Below are 18,035 nucleotides of genomic sequence, written 5' to 3' on the forward strand. Positions count from 1 at the left end.
CATAGAGCAAAGGACCCCAAATCAAACACTCTCAAATAGAGAATATGTAATTTCAATTCCTTAGTTTAGAGTTAAAATATTTCTTTTCAGTACTCGTGTGCTTGCGCCCCTTGGAGGCATTCTGTTTAAAGTTCCAATTGTAAAGTCATCACCAATAAAACACCCCTTTTTGGGACTTTGTCTTAAGAGGTTTGTTCCTTACACAATCGTCTTATCCCTTTTTAATTGTTAGCGACTACCCGCGCGAGACAATATTACATGTGACATTTAATTGGTTCGTGGTGGAAATTAAATTGTTGTCATTTATTTAAAAACTTGACTTTGTATATTTCTATGCAATTGTGACAGAAGTACCATGTGAATTAGAAATGAAGATTGATACATCACATATCTTGAAATCCTATTTTGTATACGTGCAGCCTTTGAATAGATCTACCATCAACTGCATAACATAGCAATCATAAAGCATTTTATCTGCTCTTAAGTGTTTTGGTCTTCACATTGATTGCATTGTGTCATACCATTTTTTCATAATCACAAGCTTGTATTGTAATGTTAGAAATCACACCGCATGGTACAACATGTATATTAATAGATCTACTATCGACTGCATAACAAATCAATTATTAAGCATTTTTTTAAAAATCGTCGAATGCTTACACTTGGAAATGTCTTGGATGATTATTCTCGGTGCTTCTTCATTTTACTTTATCTCGATCTTATTTGGTTGATAAATTATACTATAGGACTAATGGCTCTAATGTACAATTTGTTAGAAACTTTGCCTCATTTTGCTTTTTGTCTATGAATTCTTTTCCATTTTGGTGAAAACATACATGCATTCAAGAAGCTGGAAAACAAAATCTTAGACCTTAAAAGAGAAAGGCAGAAATGAAAGTCATTGCCTCATCCATCAACCTGGTTGCTTCCAAGTGCATAATGTTGGGAATCTACTTATACATGCACAGCGAAAAATTAAAATTATTTCGATTCCCACCGAGGATCCCTTTGTGTTTAGATAGAAATCGTAATAAAGATTGTACCTTTGAAGAATTCTGCAAACCTTTTTGCTTTTCTTTTTTTTCAGCAATCTTGATTCGCCATCCACAACTGTCCAATTGTACAGCCTTCAAAGGTGATCCACATAGAGAACAAGATTAGAGCTATCAGGGTTTTCTCCTCTTGTGCTAGCAAGAATAATTATGAGAAAAACCATATGGATTGAAAACCCTAGCCATGTATTTATATAAGCCCAAACGGGCCTCGCTCGACCGGTCCAATATTTAATTAATCCATTTAATTAAATTCGGTCCGTGAATTAATTAATCCAATTAATTAATTCGGGCCTATAAATAACCAACCCAATTAATTATTTTATCCAACGATTGTTAAATTAATTAATTGACAAATTGCAATCTTCCAATTCTCTTTTGTGTGCGACCCATCAAGTTCCCAATCACGATACCTAACGACGTGAAATATTATTTTGAACTAATCAAAATTGATAAATTAAAACACAATTTTAATTTATCATCAATTCACACTCGTCGTCCCAGATTGACATCTAGCAATGTGTCAAGACAATACATGTGACGGGAAATGTCACGTGGTATGACAAAATCAAACTCGTTTGTTTACCGTGAAACTATAATCCCTTCGTTAATATGATCTGATCAATTACGAGATATGAGAGTGTGTCAATCTCGATTAACGATCATATCTTTCACTCTACTATTAAGTAAATATAAATCGAAAACTCCTTTTCGACTTATGAGTACACCTTGGCCAAGGATTTCATCATCGACTTAATTGAATGAAACGCAGATCATAATCTCTTACTATCTAAGAGTGACGAATCCTTTATTGATCAATCACAATCTTCATACGATTCTTGACGTACTCGAACGATGTCGTATTAGCGGCTCTTTGCAGAGCAACATCCAACACCGCCAAAGTATGACTGTCCTCATATAAGGTGCCATGACGACCTCAAGTCAAAGGACTAATTCCACTACCGAACGTTAGAGATTAACCACTGACACTCAAATAGTTATCCATGTGGAATCTCTCGGCGGGTCTCCAATGTTTTGTTCTATAACAAAATATTCACGTATTCATTTAAGTGTCACCACACTTTAGCTTGTAAGATCAGCTACTTACTTCACAAGTAAGAAATGCCACACGTGATGGTCTATCCGTATCTCGTTATTACTTACGACTACGGACGATTTAAGATTCAATCAGATGTAATTTGTATCTTACAATCACAACTCCTTATGATTAATAACTTATGAAGATTTGAATCTATGGACTCTATTATTTATTTAATTGTCTATTAATTAAATAAAAGATCTGCCATTAAATTGCATTAATTACATATCAAAAGTATTTATGTCCAAAGTTGATTGGACCTAGGGCATAATACTTACACATAAGCAAAACCTATAAGTAATCTTTTTGTCTGAACTTCAAGTCTCATTTTAGAAAACTCCTTTAATTTGACTATGGGCATCAATCTCAACTTTTCTAATTCACAAAGAGAAGCACCTTGTTATGAAATTAAATGGCAGATATTTCAAATGAAAAAGTTTTAGTACCTCTAAGTGGCTACTAGGACAAACTTATGAGCAAAACATATTCATTTACCTAACAACTTCTATTGAATCAAAATATATACATCTCATTAATTCTTTACATTGAACACGCTAACATTACCTTCAAAACTACATAGCACGGTAGGGTTGGGCAAATCTCCCGAACTGAACTGAATCGAACCCGACGGTTCTTGTCAAATTAAATACCCGAACAGGTATCTAAATTGAGAACCGACGGGTACGGTTTGATTTTCGGTTCTACACCAAGAACTGAATCTTTCTAATTTTTTTTATATTGAGTAAATCAAATTGTTTTAATTTTAATTTTTTCTACACAAATTAACAATTTTTAAATCCAAATTTTTAGTCTAATAATTTGTTTCATTTCTAATTTTTTAATTTTTGGCCCAATTACCCATTTTATTGTTTCATTTCTTAGCCCAGCAAGATCCAATCTACTAAATAACCTTAAACACCTACACTAAAGTGCATAACGTTGTTTCGACTCCCGCACTTACTCTCGCAGCCTCACTAACATTCCAAAACCTATATAATCGTCGGCCGCCACTGTAACCTCCGATCGAAACTGTGATCTCCGTCGACTGAAACTTTGATCGTAGCGAGCATTTGAACAAGGTAGTCTACTAATCTCTGACATTTCAAAATCACTGGATGTATCATTAGTTGTATTTATATAATATTGTTATAAATGTTAAAAAATTTAATTATAGTACAGAACCGAACCCGAACGGTTCCAAAATTATATTTGGACCCGACGGTTCCATTTACTAGATACCCAAAAATTTTGGTTCGGTTCGATTATCTTTAGAACCGAATCGAATCGACCCGCGCCCACCCCTATGGCACGGGTAAAAAACTAGTATCCATAAAAAGCCTTTGAATGAAATTAACGTCACAAAGGGCATTTTTGATACTTTAACTTTTATAAATATTATAAAATTAGCAAAAGACAATTAATTGTTCACAGCAAGCTTTAAAAAATATCTATAAAAAGCCTTGGAATGAAATTAACTTCACAAGGGGCATTTTTGATACTTTAACTTTTATAAATATTATAAAATTAGCAAAAGACAATTAATTGTTTAACTTTTATAAATATTATAAAATTAGCAAAAGACAATTAATTGTTCACAGCAAGCTTTAAAAAATATCTATAAAAAGCCCCGGAATGAAATTAACTTCACAAGGGGCATTTTTTATACTTTAACTTTTATAAATATTATAAAATTAGCAAAAGACAATTAATTGTTCACAGCAAGCTTTACAAAATATTTATAAAAAGCCTTGGAATGAAATTAACTTCACAAGGGGCATTTTTTGATATTTTAACTTTTATAAATATTATTAAATTAGCAGAAGACAATTAATTGTTCACAGCAAGCTTTACAAAATATCTATAAAAAACCTTGGAATGAAATTAACTTCACAAGGGGCATTTTGATACTTTAACTTTTATAAATATTATAAAATTAGCAAAAAAATAAATAAATAATAATAATAATAATAATAATAATAATAATAATAATAATAAATGTTCACAACAAGCTTCAGTAAATATCTATGTAATTGTCAAGATATTTTAGAAAAAGTCTTTGTCATTTATATCAAACAGGCTCGGGTGGCCTACGGCCTGGCTCTTGGCTTGGAGCAATCGAGTCGAGCCCCATTTTTGGGACACGTGCCGAGCCTGAGCCTTTAATTTTAAAAAAAATCAGAAAGAGTCATAAAAAGCAGGAAAAATAGAGTCTGTCCGGCTCGACTAGGAAAAGCTTGAGGCGAAAATGTTTGGCCGGGCAAAAGTTCGACTTGGCTCGGACTCGTAAAAAAGCTCGATTATTTTAATCGAGTAGAGCCGAAAGTTTTAAGTTCGACCTCAATTCGACTCGACTCGATTCGAGTCGAGTCATTGACCTTCCAAATCTTGTGTAGTTGTGTATAGTATGATTCCAATATTCCTTTCAAATTTTTTATATAAGGATTTGACATATATAAATAAATAATTGATTGGAGCGGGATAGACTCAACGGCCAGAACCTTTTTGTCCTAATCCCTAAGTACATATGGATGACATGACCTTTATACAGACCAAAACAAGGCCACGGCGGTACATTATTCAACTGATACACTATATGTTTGGTTGAGCTTAAAATTTATAATGATAAATCTACTTAAAAGTAGTTATTCCATAAAATCCATAATAAAGAACTTTCAAGTCGGTTTGAACTTTGGTGAATGGTTCACTAATTAATTGTTGAATACAATTATGATGCAAAAAATATGAGCTAGCGTGGTTCACTGATTACTTGTCTAATGAAGCTGTTCAATAAAGATTCGACACATTTTGATTAATTAGACAATTAATAAGCATATCACATTATCACCTAGGTGCTTAGCATCCGTGACTATTGACCGTTTACCTTTTTTAAGTTAATACTCGATCCGATTTTTAAATTAAAGTATCTAAATATATGTTTTTATTTGGTACATATTCTTTAAAACTCATTTCAAAATTTATTTTTCACCGCACATTCTTTCAGTAACATAATATTTTATATGAATTCCTATATATATATATATATATATTAACTTATCTACATCAAACAAACACCACCACCTTTACAAGATAAAATCCAAGGGAAAGGGCCTTCGGGGCGTAGCCTAGTAGTGCAAAGGACAGGAGTGATGTTATTTCACGTCTTGCTGGCAACTGCAGTGTGGAGGTTCGATTTCTAAAACATGGAATTGGACTCCTTGTAGGCGCAGTGTACAGGCAGCTCTTGTTCCCTGTCCTGTTGGAGCACATCCCGCGATTTATCTCCCTCACAAAGCTCTAGGGGCCAGGCGGTGAGAACCCTCAAAGTTGGGGTTCAGCCTTTTTTTTTTTTTAAATCCAAGGGAAAGGTCATTTGTGCACCAAAAGTGTACATCATCTTTGACATCACCCAAAGTCGGTAAGATTTGATTGGTGAAAAAATTGTGCACTTTTTAAAACTGTTCAATAGTATGGTGCCATGTGACACAATGTAAAAAATGATGTAAATATAGAATAATTGTTTTCACGACCCTTTCCCCATATAAATATACTTTCCTTTATCTTTCTAGCACTGATTTCAAGCTTTGCGCCTTAAATATATTTTAACTTATTTACATCAAACAAACCCTATATTTGAAAAGGACTTGAGCAAACACACTCTGGAGTCAAACAAAACCCACCACCTTCACAAATAAAATCCCACCTCAACAAATAAAAATCCCATATGTTGAATAGTACGTTTCACCAACCCTTTCCCCATATAAATATACTTTTCCTTTCTTTCTAGCACTGTCATTTCAAGCTCTGCGCCTTATTTCTTTCCAAAATGGTGCCATCAAAGCCAGAAACAAATGGTTCACCAGTTTCTGAAATACAAAACTCCATAGAAAGTTCAAGTACCCAAAAATTAGCAGAAAAGCCTGCACCCAATGGTAATGCAACAGCACAAGGCGTTCCTGGACCAGTTGCAGCAGATGATTCAATACGGAGTTCACAGAATTCCCCACAAACGCAGGTAATTAATTTGTAGATTCATAACGTGTAAGTTTTACTGTTTTATTTATCCTGTTGGAGAGTGGGGTGGGGTGGGGTGGGGTGGGGTATGTACAAAGCTTTAGTTATCCTGGTAGGGTAAAGGGTAGGGTGGGGGTGTATAGTACCATTTCTGGATTTGTGCGTGATATTCTTGCCTAGGGGTCAAGCTAATTTTATTCGTATCGTTCCAATTTTCATATATACCCGAAGGGATGGATGAATTATATATGGTTTATACAATTTTACTTAATTAATCTAGAGTCTATTTTTTTAGACGATTAGATCAATCTAAATGACAACGAAATTCATTGCATAATTGCCCCAAAAATCTAGTGTATTTACTTTGCTATCCAATTATGCCTCGAGGGTCCTAGTGTAAGTCCGCGATAAGATGTCAAGACAACAAATGCCTTTAACTTGTGTTAGTCGGACCTCTAGTATCTAACGATCCAAAATTTAAAATAAAATTAAATGTTTAATTATGTAATTATTTAAATTATGGTTTATATAAATATTATACGGTCTTTAAACTGGCTCGACTATGTTTTAGGTTATCTTATGCAGAATTAGATATCGTTGTGGACTCGACTCGAATTTATTTTACATGCTTTTGCTATTTCATTATGTTGATTTCCTACTTCATGATTATTTCCAGCACATTGTTGGTTAAAGGTGAAATATTTAGTTTCCTTTTTGAAAGAGAACCAATTGTTTAAACAACGGCCGTGGCATAAAATATAATTAGAAAATTCTTGAGTAAAAGCATTGTTTTGATTAAAGCAGACAGCACTTAAGAGTGTGGACATTATTGATATACAAAAGTATAGAAGGTTTTCAGTGTACAAATTTGACTTGTGAATTGTTGATTGTAAATGAATAATAAACTTTAACGAGCTGGACAGACTTGTACAAATATATAGTTTTGAATAGTACTTTAGGAGAATGTGTTATTAAAAAATAAAAAATAAAATTTAGACTTACATGCAAAATATTTTATTTTATAAATGTGTGGTTTTTGTATGGAATCTGGGCTCTCACTTGACCCGAGCCTTAAATATGGATGATAAAACATTTTAGTTTGTAGAGATTTTTTTTCCTCCCTTAAGATATGTGATTGAAAATCGTCTTAGAGAAATTTGATTTTTAAAAAATATCTTCCAAACAATGCCCTTTTCATGTGTCTTGAAGTTGGAGGACGAAATTGTCATATTACTTAACATTTGTTCTCCAATTCAACTAAAAGCCGTGCAATTTTTAACAATAATATGATTGATTTGGGATGCAGATTCATAGATTTAAATGTAGAGGAGACCAAAATCATTTTTTCGGTCGATGAGCCCCACGTAGAAAGTTAAGAAGTCTAAGCTTAGTTTACCTCACACGTCTAGGGATTATGTATTGGCACTAGAATCATGTTAACTATTTACTTACAAGTTGATCAATAGATGACGATGAGAGATTATAACTCGATTTTAAAATCAATATTCTTAGAATTAAAGAGTCGAACTAAAAGATGTATGTCAAATTGGATAGAAATGTACAAATATATATTAATTAATTACATATATTGATGTTTGGGCCAAGAATCATTACTAAAGTTGATATCTTTTCACGCTTATATGACTTTCACTAATTCTCTAGTAATAATGTGTTTAAAAAGTTTGGGCGTGCAAACTATTTTCGGTAGTAATTAATTTGATGGGGTCCGTAAAAGTGAGCATGTGACCACTCATTTTACAAGTTCTGGCTGACAAGCCTGACTTAATACCACAAAGAATTATTCATTTCACGTGCTTTTTAATATAAAATTCTACGTCTTCAATAAAAAATAATATTATGGTCCTTAGTTCTGTTGGTGTTGGTGGGTGGAGTTGACGGTGGATTAGGAATGGATTGGGCGGTGGATGGATATGAGATATTCTACAATAAAAAAATTTATTTGATAGAAAATGCACCATACAGGTGCTGCGTTGTATGGATTCTGTGAATTATAGGGAATAATTCGGATGGATATAGGTTGGGTATCATTAATTTTGAGTTACTTAGGATGGTGAGAATCGAGAAAAGAATGGCATAAAGGGTTTTTGAGATATTGAATATAGCAAATATCTATTGATTGGAATTTTTGTCTCGAAATTTTATCTTGATATCGTATTTTTATATGTTAAAATCACTGTGTTTATATTGGAATCTCTCCAACTGGGCTAATCTTATGGCCCATTCAGGCCGAGAAGGCATATAGGCTATAAATTACGCTTATGGGCCTTTGGGCTGTGTAGGTTAAATACTTTGATAGTCATCATACTTTCAAAAATTATCATTTTAGTTATTGAATTTTGTTTAGAAGACATGGTATCTTGTTACATATTCATTAAGAATTAGATTTTTATTTTATTTTATTTGAAGCCTTATGTAAATATGATCTGCGTGAGATGTCATTAATCAAAACATGTCACTTCTACAATTTTAGTTTGATAATCACCATTTTAATGAGAAAAGCTTTAATCAGATGGTTATATAAATTTAGGACACATAGACGTCCGAGATGGTAAGAGAGAAGCAAAATGGGTGCACGTCGTCAATGTTTCACATTTTAAGTGTCTTGAGATTTGAGATGTCGTGATTTGAATATACAATCCTATCACATTTGCTTATGAGATTGTCCTATCGAAACTTCTCTTATCTAAACATGTTGATTATCATCAAAATTTTCAGACTCTAACTTATGTGAACATTCACAAGTCGATTGTTTATTTACAAAACAAGTTGTAGTATTCCCAAAATATGTCCTAATGTTGAATTAACTAGTACCGTGTTTGGCAAAACTTAAATTATAAGTTAAACTAATCAAACATATTTTTTATCTATATATTTCATATGATATTTAATTTACTACTCACTCTCTTATTATCACGTATTTCATAAGATTCACAGATATTAAACAAGTTGATAGTGACTTAACTAAAACTAATATATAACTTCAAACTACTATCAAAGTTACAAAAACTCAGTGACCAAAATGACATGTTTTTAAACGTTTGGTGACCGTATTTCTACCTCTCCTTTGTACCTTAGTGATTTTCTTGCGTGGAAGCACTCACGAAAGAAATTTGCCACTGTTCCCCCATGAATCCTCGAGCCATGAAAGGCTGAAACAAACAAAAATGGATCTTATCCCTTACGCAACATTGATGCATGTATTCATACCTGCAAATGCTTGGGGCTTACTTCTAATTTCAGTTCTACAATGACTCAAATGATTTCTTCTACTTTCAGTTTATGGTCTCTCTCTCTATGAATTCTGCTTAAAATTTTCTGCCGTGGTTTTACTTTTAGATCTCGATAACGGGTCCGGCTGATATGTTAGGCAAAGATTTTTAGCATATTTTGACTATTTTGTGTTTGACTAGAATGTTCAGTTAATGAACTAAAATTCCTTCAATTCATGTTTTGCAATTTCTGGTGTCTTTTTTTTGTTTTTTTTTTTTTTTCAATTTTTACGATTTTTTCGACGAGCCCATTTCATAGTATGAAAAATGTATTGTTAGTTTATATATAGATCTGTCTGTTAAATTCTAGCTCCCTTCCCATAGACTGATATATGATGCATGAAATTTAAATGGAATTCATTTCTTATTACTGTGAAGATTGATTTTTTTTCTTCAATTGATTTGATTTATAAGTATTTAAGTTAGATTTATAGTAGTTTTTTAAAGAGTAATTTTATAAATAATAGTTTTTTTATTTTTAATAAAGATTGTGTTTTATTCTGCAGAAGATTAATGTTGTTCTTACTGATTTAATTTATGTCTTTTAAGATGTATTTGCTGTTAATAGTGTAGAAATATGATAAAAAATATAGCTTTTTTCCTTTGCATAATTCGATATTGAAAAATTACGTTACAACTATGAGGTTTGAGTAAATTTCACAATCTTCTTATTTACAGCAGGTTATAATTCTTTACAGTAACATTGCAACTGTCTAATAGATACACCTAAATTTCCATTAGTGAGAAGAATACAATTTTGCTATATTGATATTTTGACAATGAATGCAGAAATTTAGGGAAACAGGGAGTACTCAAACTTCTATTGCGATGGGGGAGTATAATGGTGCTGAGTATATAGGTATTAATGAAGTTCCTTCTCCCAGGGTAAATCGCGGTAAAAAAATCTCACTTTTACCTCTGGTTTTCCTCATATTTTATGAGGTATCGGGAGGACCATTTGGTGTTGAAGATACCGTGAACGCTGCTGGACCTCTACTAGCTCTTGTTGGGTTTTTAGTATTCCCATTCATATGGAGTATACCAGAAGCTTTAATAACTGCAGAGATGGGCACTATGTTTCCCGAAAATGGTGGGTATGTAGTGTGGGTTTCGTCAGCTTTAGGACCCTATTGGGGTTTTCAGCAAGGTTGGGTGAAATGGCTAAGTGGGGTTATCGACAATGCCCTTTACCCTGTCATGTTATTAGATTATCTGAAATCGGGGATACCTGCGTTAGGTGGCGGTCTTCCAAAGATACTAACGGTGTTGGCCTTGACGATAGCCCTAACTTACATGAACTATAGGGGTTTGACCATAGTGGGATGGATAGCTATTCTGCTTGGGATTTTCTCGATACTTCCTTTTGTGGTTATGGGATTCATTTCGATTCCAAAACTACAGCCTAAAAGATGGTTAGTGGCGGATGTTCACAATGTGAACTGGAATTTATATCTGAATACTCTATTTTGGAATCTGAATTATTGGGACTCTATAAGTACACTTGCAGGAGAAGTAGAAAATCCAAACAAAACTCTGCCAAAAGCTCTGTTTTATGCATTGATTCTAGTTGTTCTTGGGTATTTCTTCCCTTTACTGACTGGTACTGGTGCTATTCCACTGCAACAGAATTTATGGACTGAAGGTTATTTCTCGGACGTCGCAAAAATTGTGGGCGGAGTATGGTTGAGATGGTGGATTCAGGGAGCTGCGGCAATGTCGAATATCGGTATGTTTGTGGCAGAGATGAGCAGCGATTCTTTTCAGCTACTCGGGATGGCTGAACGAGGGATGCTTCCCGAGTTCTTTGCCAAAAGGTCTCGTTATGGTACTCCTCTTGTTGGGATACTCTTCTCAGCTTCTGGTGTGGTTTTGCTTTCATGGCTGAGCTTTCAAGAGATAGTAGCTGCAGAGAATTTCTTGTATTGCTTTGGAATGATATTGGAATTTATAGCGTTTGTGCGGCTAAGAATTATAGCCCCTACCTCCCCTCGGCCTTACAAGATACCAGTTGGAACAATTGGGGCCATTCTAATGTGCATTCCTCCAACCATGTTAATTTGTGTAGTCTTGTTCTTCTCATCGCTCAAAGTCTTGATTGTAAGTCTAGTTGCTGTTGCAATTGGACTTGTAATGCAACCATGTCTCAAGCATATTGAGAAGAAGAAATGGCTTAGATTCTCCACAAGTTCTGATCTTCCCGATATGCATGCTGCTACTCGTGAGAACGATTCCTTAATTGACTGATAAAATTTCATATGCGAGCAAGTTGATCTTCTGTGGTGCAAAGAAAATCGCGTTGGTGGTGAAAGTTGATCGCGGATGCAAAGTTTCTTTTCAATTTTTAGCTGTTGTGCCCCCCTCCTCCTCCTCCTCCTTGTATGCTTTTTCATTTATGAGAAATAGATATTTGAATGGTATTTGGAGCAATCGATTGAAGATGTTTGAACTTCGCTTTTTAGCTAACAATGTAGACTTGGATCAGATCAGGATGGAACATTTGTTCCACAAATTGTCATGGATGGCCTTTTCAAGCTTCCATGTTGCACGTAGTAATGCATCAATAAGTCAACCTCTATAATTGGCAGCCCTTCTTTGAAAAAAAAAATATATGTTTTGCAGAATTGTATCAAACAGGGACGAAAATTCACAAGAATGGTGGTAAAATCTGATAAGGACATATCTGGTAGCCCATGTTGTTAGATTGTCTTTAACAAGGAAATCCCTCAGTCAATAAAGATGAAAGTATCAATTATATATTTGTACAATTCTTAATAATAATTCAATCCATCTAAGGTCGAAACGAGTTAAGTCCTCTTAACAAAGTTGACCTTTAAGATGAGATACTAATCTTAAAATCTATTTTTTATTTGATCTTTATAAATTAGCTTTTAACAAATAATGTTCTTTGTTAAGTGAGCATTGGCGGATTCAGGGGGATAAAAATATTTTCTACTGGGCAGATATATAAAATTTTATTTTATTTTACTTATTTATTTATTTTACCCTGAAAAAAATTTGGCACGGGGGCATCGTTTGGGCTCTCCATTTGCCCCTGGAGTGAAGCCTTCGCAGTCTACTTTAATTGGGTTCGAGCCTCCTATGAGGAAAAGGTTAAATCCTCTTATCCATTCTTACAGACTTGCTTATAGAAGGTGATGTCAAGATGGGCAAAGTCAAAGAACATGAGCAGGGTCCTTTGTAGGTCATTTTCATGAGTTTGAAGAGGTAGAATTAGGGATATACAGAAACTACTTGGATTGAAGTTTCCATTCAGGGATATGATTATTCAGCAACTTTAAATTGTCAGGTAATGGAAAGATTTAATACGTTTGCTAAACTATCCTGCTGGTAAAGAATATCACTCAAAATGAAAAATATCAGATTCATACCTGGAACATCAAAAAGTGCAAATAGACTAATAGGAGCAACCACCTCCTTTTTTCCCCCCATCAACTAGTCACTGCAACAAATTCGCTTCCGGTATGATCAAGCAACAAGTAGCAAATAATTCAGTGAAGTTTTAACTGTTAGCTTCATCTCCATCCGCAGCACCACATGTATGATATCTCAAAATTGAAAAACTATGCATGACGTTACTTTCGGAGAAGGCAACCATTATGTGGTTTCCTGGTCATGTCGTCGATGTATTCTGAGCATTTCTTTCCGAGACGGCAACTGTTATGTATACAGTATACTAGCCATTTTGGAGCAGTTCTTGCAAATTGGATTCATAATCCAGAAGCAGTGCGTGAAGATATGATAATGTTCATAGCTAGAGTAGAGCCGTCGTTATCCATATATAAGAAAGTGTGCATTCGACGGAATTTATGCACACGTCTTCAACCGAGTTACAAACCTATCGGTTGAGGTACACTTCGTAACAATCTCAATACTATTTATTGATAAAATTTGAATCTTGCATATACAATCATTGCATTTAAGGCCATTAAATTTCCACCCAATACACAGTGTTTTCAATGTTTTAGTGAGCGTGCTTAGAGAATTTTGTTGCGAAGATACTTTTGGTAATGCTAATGTAATGTAATGTAACATTAATGTCATTAAAAAAAAAAATTGATTAACCAACTCCTTCCGAATTTTGATGTGAAGTTTTTCAATTGCATTGTGTTTGTCATATATTTGAGGGGAATTATAAAAAATGTCACTTTTTTTGATAATGCACAAAAAATTTGCATATACACCTAATTTTATAAAAAAATGTCACTTTTTTTGTGAGAAATATTCAACTTACCTTTTATGTCCCATTTTTAGGGGCATTTAATGCTAGCAATTGAAGATATTTGATTTTAAATTTTAAAAATCTGATTTTCAAAAGAATATAAATTTTGGGTCCAAAAAATAGAAAAAAACGCATTACATGCGGTTTAGGCGACGACAACTGTTGCCGTCGCCGACAAGGAGCGCAGTAGTGAGCGCCGTGTCTGCCACAGAGACAGTGGTGCTCGCAGCCGCTGTTGAGCGCCACTGCTGAACTGCAGTAGCAGCCTTTGCCATAGGCGCCGACAATAAAAAGAAAAAAAAAATTGTTGTCGATCTGATTTCTGTGATTGGGCCACTGTTGAATTGCATTAGCAGCCGAGCTGGACAGCGGAGGCCTCTTCCACAGGCGCCGGCAAGTAAAAGAAAAGAAAAAAAATAAAAAATTGGTCTCCAGCAGATTTGGATAATTGGAGACGAAGGTCTGTTATACAAATTCATAATTTGCAAGCCCCTGCTTGAAAATTAACATATAAGGTATTCAAATAATTTAGAGGGTCAAAAATGTCTTAAATTGACATTCTTGATAGAAAATTTAAAATGTGACATTTTTGATAAGGTACAGTCAAATTTTGACACTCAATGAAATTTCCTCTATATATATATTTAATTTGATTATGCAATGTGACTTTAAAGTATACTGCATCATAGTTGACAAAAATTAGACAAGCCATTGTTTTTATTTTTCTCTCTATCTTGCAAACGTGCATTTGCGATTGTATTTGCAGATTCTAACCTACTCGAATGCGAAAATTTTACATATGCATCATTCTATTAAAATATTTTATAATCTACTATACAACAATTATAAAATCTAAAAGTACTGGATGGTATATATTTCATGCCTGTAAGTACTTCCTACAAAAAATAACCCATTTAGCCATTTGTAACTAATCCGTTTGAATGTCATCCTAATTTAACGTGTATTATTATCACATTTTCTGACAAGTTTTCAATTCCATCCTAATTTCACGTGTCACGGAAAGCATACATTTTCCTCTACATCCCGGATCCTGGCGGAAGCAAATTCCAGATTAAAAAATCAGAAATTTGAAGGTAAATGTCGCCATCTAAAATATGAGTTTCGGACAGATATATCATGTACTGGATTTTCTTTATATTTGTGTTTTGATAATCCTACCCATTCGTAATTCGACGCCCGATGTCTCATCGCTTGTGGAGCAATATGTGTGTGTTTTTTGCTCTTGTGAATTTTGAATGTAGGTTTCATACCGGTGATGTCGTGAATATCCATCTGTTACCGTGTTTAAATTTCAGTGTGGAAATGTGATATGATGAATATGTGAACAATGAAAAGGGGATAAAGTTTCCACAATTAAACATATACACTGACTTGAAAATGCTTCCATGAGAAAATAATATGTTAATATATTCATCACATATACTAATCTCTAGATAATTCAAACTTATGTCAACATTTGTTTCATATGTCTGTATGCAAAACAGAAGTCCATTTGGAATAAATGTTTGGTAATGATCCTCTCACAATATGATTTTGAGGCTGCGTCTGAAACCATTTTTCATCAAAACTGTGTACAGGTTCCTATCTACAGAACTTAGACTTATCCAGAGTCATTTATTTTTCCTTTGCACAAGAATGGATGCGGTTAATGTATTTGTAGTGAATGGCGCAAATACTTTTGGTCTCCTAGTTCCTTTTGGTTCCAAGTACTTTGGTCTTGTCGACATGATAGCGAATGAGCTCAAGGTCGATATGCGACGTTCATGTATCAAGATTGAGTATTTTGCAGATGTGGATATGTCGCCACTCCGAATAATGAATGACACTTCCTGCAATTCTACTTGGAGTTGAAGCATAGCGATCCACGTGTCACAGCATATGCATTACGCATCAACTTGATTGATATCTTGCAATCCACAGACTCTACAGCAAGATTGAGTAATGCAGAACAAATTCAGGTTCGGACAGATAACATCAGTGGTTCACAACTTCTGGCTACTAATTTGTCAAAAGTAAATTCAGTATCAGGCATTGAAGTATCGACGCTGGAGATGGAAGATGACATAATAGAAGAAATGACTGTAACTTTAAGAGCCAAAACCATTTATGGAAATAATAGTTTTCAAACCAACATTTCTGTATTCGGACCAAAATTTCACCTTACATTTGGATATATAAAAATATAAAAATTACTAGTCGACAAACCATCCACTAAGAGAATTAAATGTCTCATTACAGGAATATGGAACAAGCCTATAATAATTTAGACTCATCACATACAACGGGATCACAGTAGAAAAGATGGTTTTCCCTTAGATGTTTACCAGCTCAAATTCTCAACAAATTTAATATACTTCATTTACCTTCAGCTTTTATAAGGCCATAATATACCACAATTCAAATAATTCAACAATCATCTTCAACTCATCATTCTGAACTCATCATATAACAAATTTTCAAATTGCAATATGCATTACAAAGAACCAGCCCAATTTTGTGCCCCCCCCCCCCCCCCCCCCCCCCCCCCCACACATAAGGCCATAATATACCACAATTCAAATAATTCAACAATCATCTTCAACTCATCATTCTGAACTCATCATATAACAAATTTTCAAATTGCAATATGCATTACAAAGAACCAGCCCAATTTTGTGCCCCCCCCCCCCCACCCCCCGGCCCAAAAAAAATTCTTGACTCCATCACACCATTGGGACTGGTTTTTGTGGCATCCCATTTGTGTGTAACTAATTTCCAGCCAATATGCATCACATCATATGCAATCAAAGTTATATCGAAAGCCGATTAATATAAGGTGTTAATACACCACCAAACAGAAGGCCAGAAAAACCACGATGGTCAAATGCAGTTTGCAGAAAAAGTTTGAGGTTGTTTAAAACTTGATAATTCCGGCTGGCAAGACACATTCACTCAGAATTGAAAGGAAATATAGATGCATCCACTACATGTGCAAAAGGGGGCGTATTTGTTAAACTGTCCACACAAATATGACTGTAGAATCACTATAATTGAATCACTATAATCCACTACATGTGCAAAAGTGGGCGTATTTGTGTGAATCGCCTGCTAGCTGTGTTTTGATGGACCCCATGGACAAATGTCGATTTTGGGCCACTGCACCAGGAGTCCTTCCGACATTTTGCTGCACCCATACGGAGCCGAAAGATGAAATGCTTTTATCAGCATTCATGGTAGAAATTTTTCAGAAAAAAGTGGATTGTGGTCGGGTGGTGGTGTTGGTGATATGCCTCCGACAAGGGATTTTATACTAGCGGTAAGGACTTAATTAATGGAAAATGGGAATGGCATGGAATAGGCTTCTGCGGGAGATCTGTGAATGATCAATTCATTGTGTAGGTTTTGCGTTCTTTTTCTTAGTGGGCTGGAAGAGAGATTCATGGCGGATGAATCTGATTGCCAAAGGAAATAACACCATTTTAAGGATTGGCCAGTTATTTTAGTCAGACTAAGGCGTGTTTGGCGGCCCCAAATTTAAGGGCGCGTTTGGTGGAGTATTAGAAACGTAAATGATAGCCTGTTTGATTTTTGTCAACTTTTCATATTTCTATTTTTACTTTACAAAAAATAGTATTTATGGTTAAAAGAAAAGTTGAATTGAATAGTCTAAATATTTATTAAAAGGTAGGTGTGTAGTAGAATTTCCACTACTCGAATGGATGTTTGCAACGTATATATGCAATAGCTGAAATTTATTTCCCATGCCACAATCTTGTGTTAATCATGATATGATTATTACTAATTTTTACAATGGTATGCATCATATGATTCTGATTATAATTTCAAATTTGATGATTGGTTAATTACTTTTGAGATCACAAAAATACTCTACGAAGTGGTGCCAAAACAAGACGTCATAAGACACTAAATGCAGTTGAAAAAATCACCCAACGGCTAGTTGGAATGCTCTATGCGGTCGTATAGAACAAACCTGTGCAACCACATAGTTTTTCCAAAAGCTATGTGACCGCACCATTCTAAGGCCTATGCGGTCACATAGGTCAAGGTTTTGGCCTCAATTTCCATTTTCAATCTGCACGCATTTTATTGATTTTGAGTAACAATTTTCAACATTATTCTCGAAACCTCATTGAAATTGTGCCCAAACAAGGGCTTATCATAGTGCTCAGCTCATTCTCTTTGAAGCACAATTTTTTCATGCCAAAAAGAAGTAGATATTGATTATTACATATTTGATATTGGTTGGTGATTTTAACCATGCCTAATTGGATTCCCCCCCCCCCCCCCCCCCCCCCCCCCCCTCTTTTTTTTTTTACTATTTT

At 34.5% G+C, this 18,035-nt stretch overlaps 1 protein-coding gene and 1 long non-coding RNA gene across 3 annotated transcripts; one reads left to right on the top strand and one right to left on the bottom strand.

Annotated features, from left to right (window-relative positions):
* Nucleotides 1-5,884: 5,884 nt before the first annotated feature.
* Nucleotides 5,885-11,901, top strand: LOC111392008 (probable polyamine transporter At1g31830). 2 transcript variants are annotated; one of them, XM_023017297.1, is made up of 2 exons: nt 5,885-6,163; nt 10,242-11,901. In XM_023017297.1, the coding sequence occupies exons 1-2, from the start codon at nt 5,975-5,977 to the stop codon at nt 11,694-11,696; spliced, it is 1,644 nt and encodes a 547-aa protein (XP_022873065.1). In that variant the 5' UTR covers nt 5,885-5,974; the 3' UTR covers nt 11,697-11,901. The 2 variants fall into 2 exon arrangements, with proteins under 2 accessions (XP_022873065.1, XP_022873066.1); XM_023017298.1 differs by lacking the exon at nt 5,885-6,163 and adding an exon at nt 9,127-9,465.
* Nucleotides 11,902-15,204: 3,303 nt separating this feature from the next.
* Nucleotides 15,205-17,231, bottom strand: LOC111392017. The gene is made up of 2 exons (XR_002702201.1): nt 16,765-17,231; nt 15,205-15,636 (listed from the first exon to the last, which is right to left on the bottom strand). It is a non-coding gene; the product is annotated as an uncharacterized LOC111392017 (long non-coding RNA).
* Nucleotides 17,232-18,035: the final 804 nt, after the last annotated feature.

This window comes from Olea europaea, unplaced genomic scaffold, assembly GCF_002742605.1.
Source record: "Olea europaea var. sylvestris unplaced genomic scaffold, O_europaea_v1 scaffold87, whole genome shotgun sequence".
In the NCBI taxonomy this organism is placed as follows: Eukaryota; Viridiplantae; Streptophyta; class Magnoliopsida; order Lamiales; family Oleaceae; genus Olea; species Olea europaea.

Excerpts from the sequence above, each read along its gene's own strand:
- LOC111392008 (XM_023017297.1), top strand. The coding sequence starts at position 5,975 with ATGGTGCCATCAAAGCCAGAAACAAATGGTTCACCAGTTTCTGAAATA. Across the intron at positions 6,164-10,241 it reads AGAATTCCCCACAAACGCAG|AAATTTAGGGAAACAGGGAG; the intron begins GTAATTAATTTG and ends CAATGAATGCAG.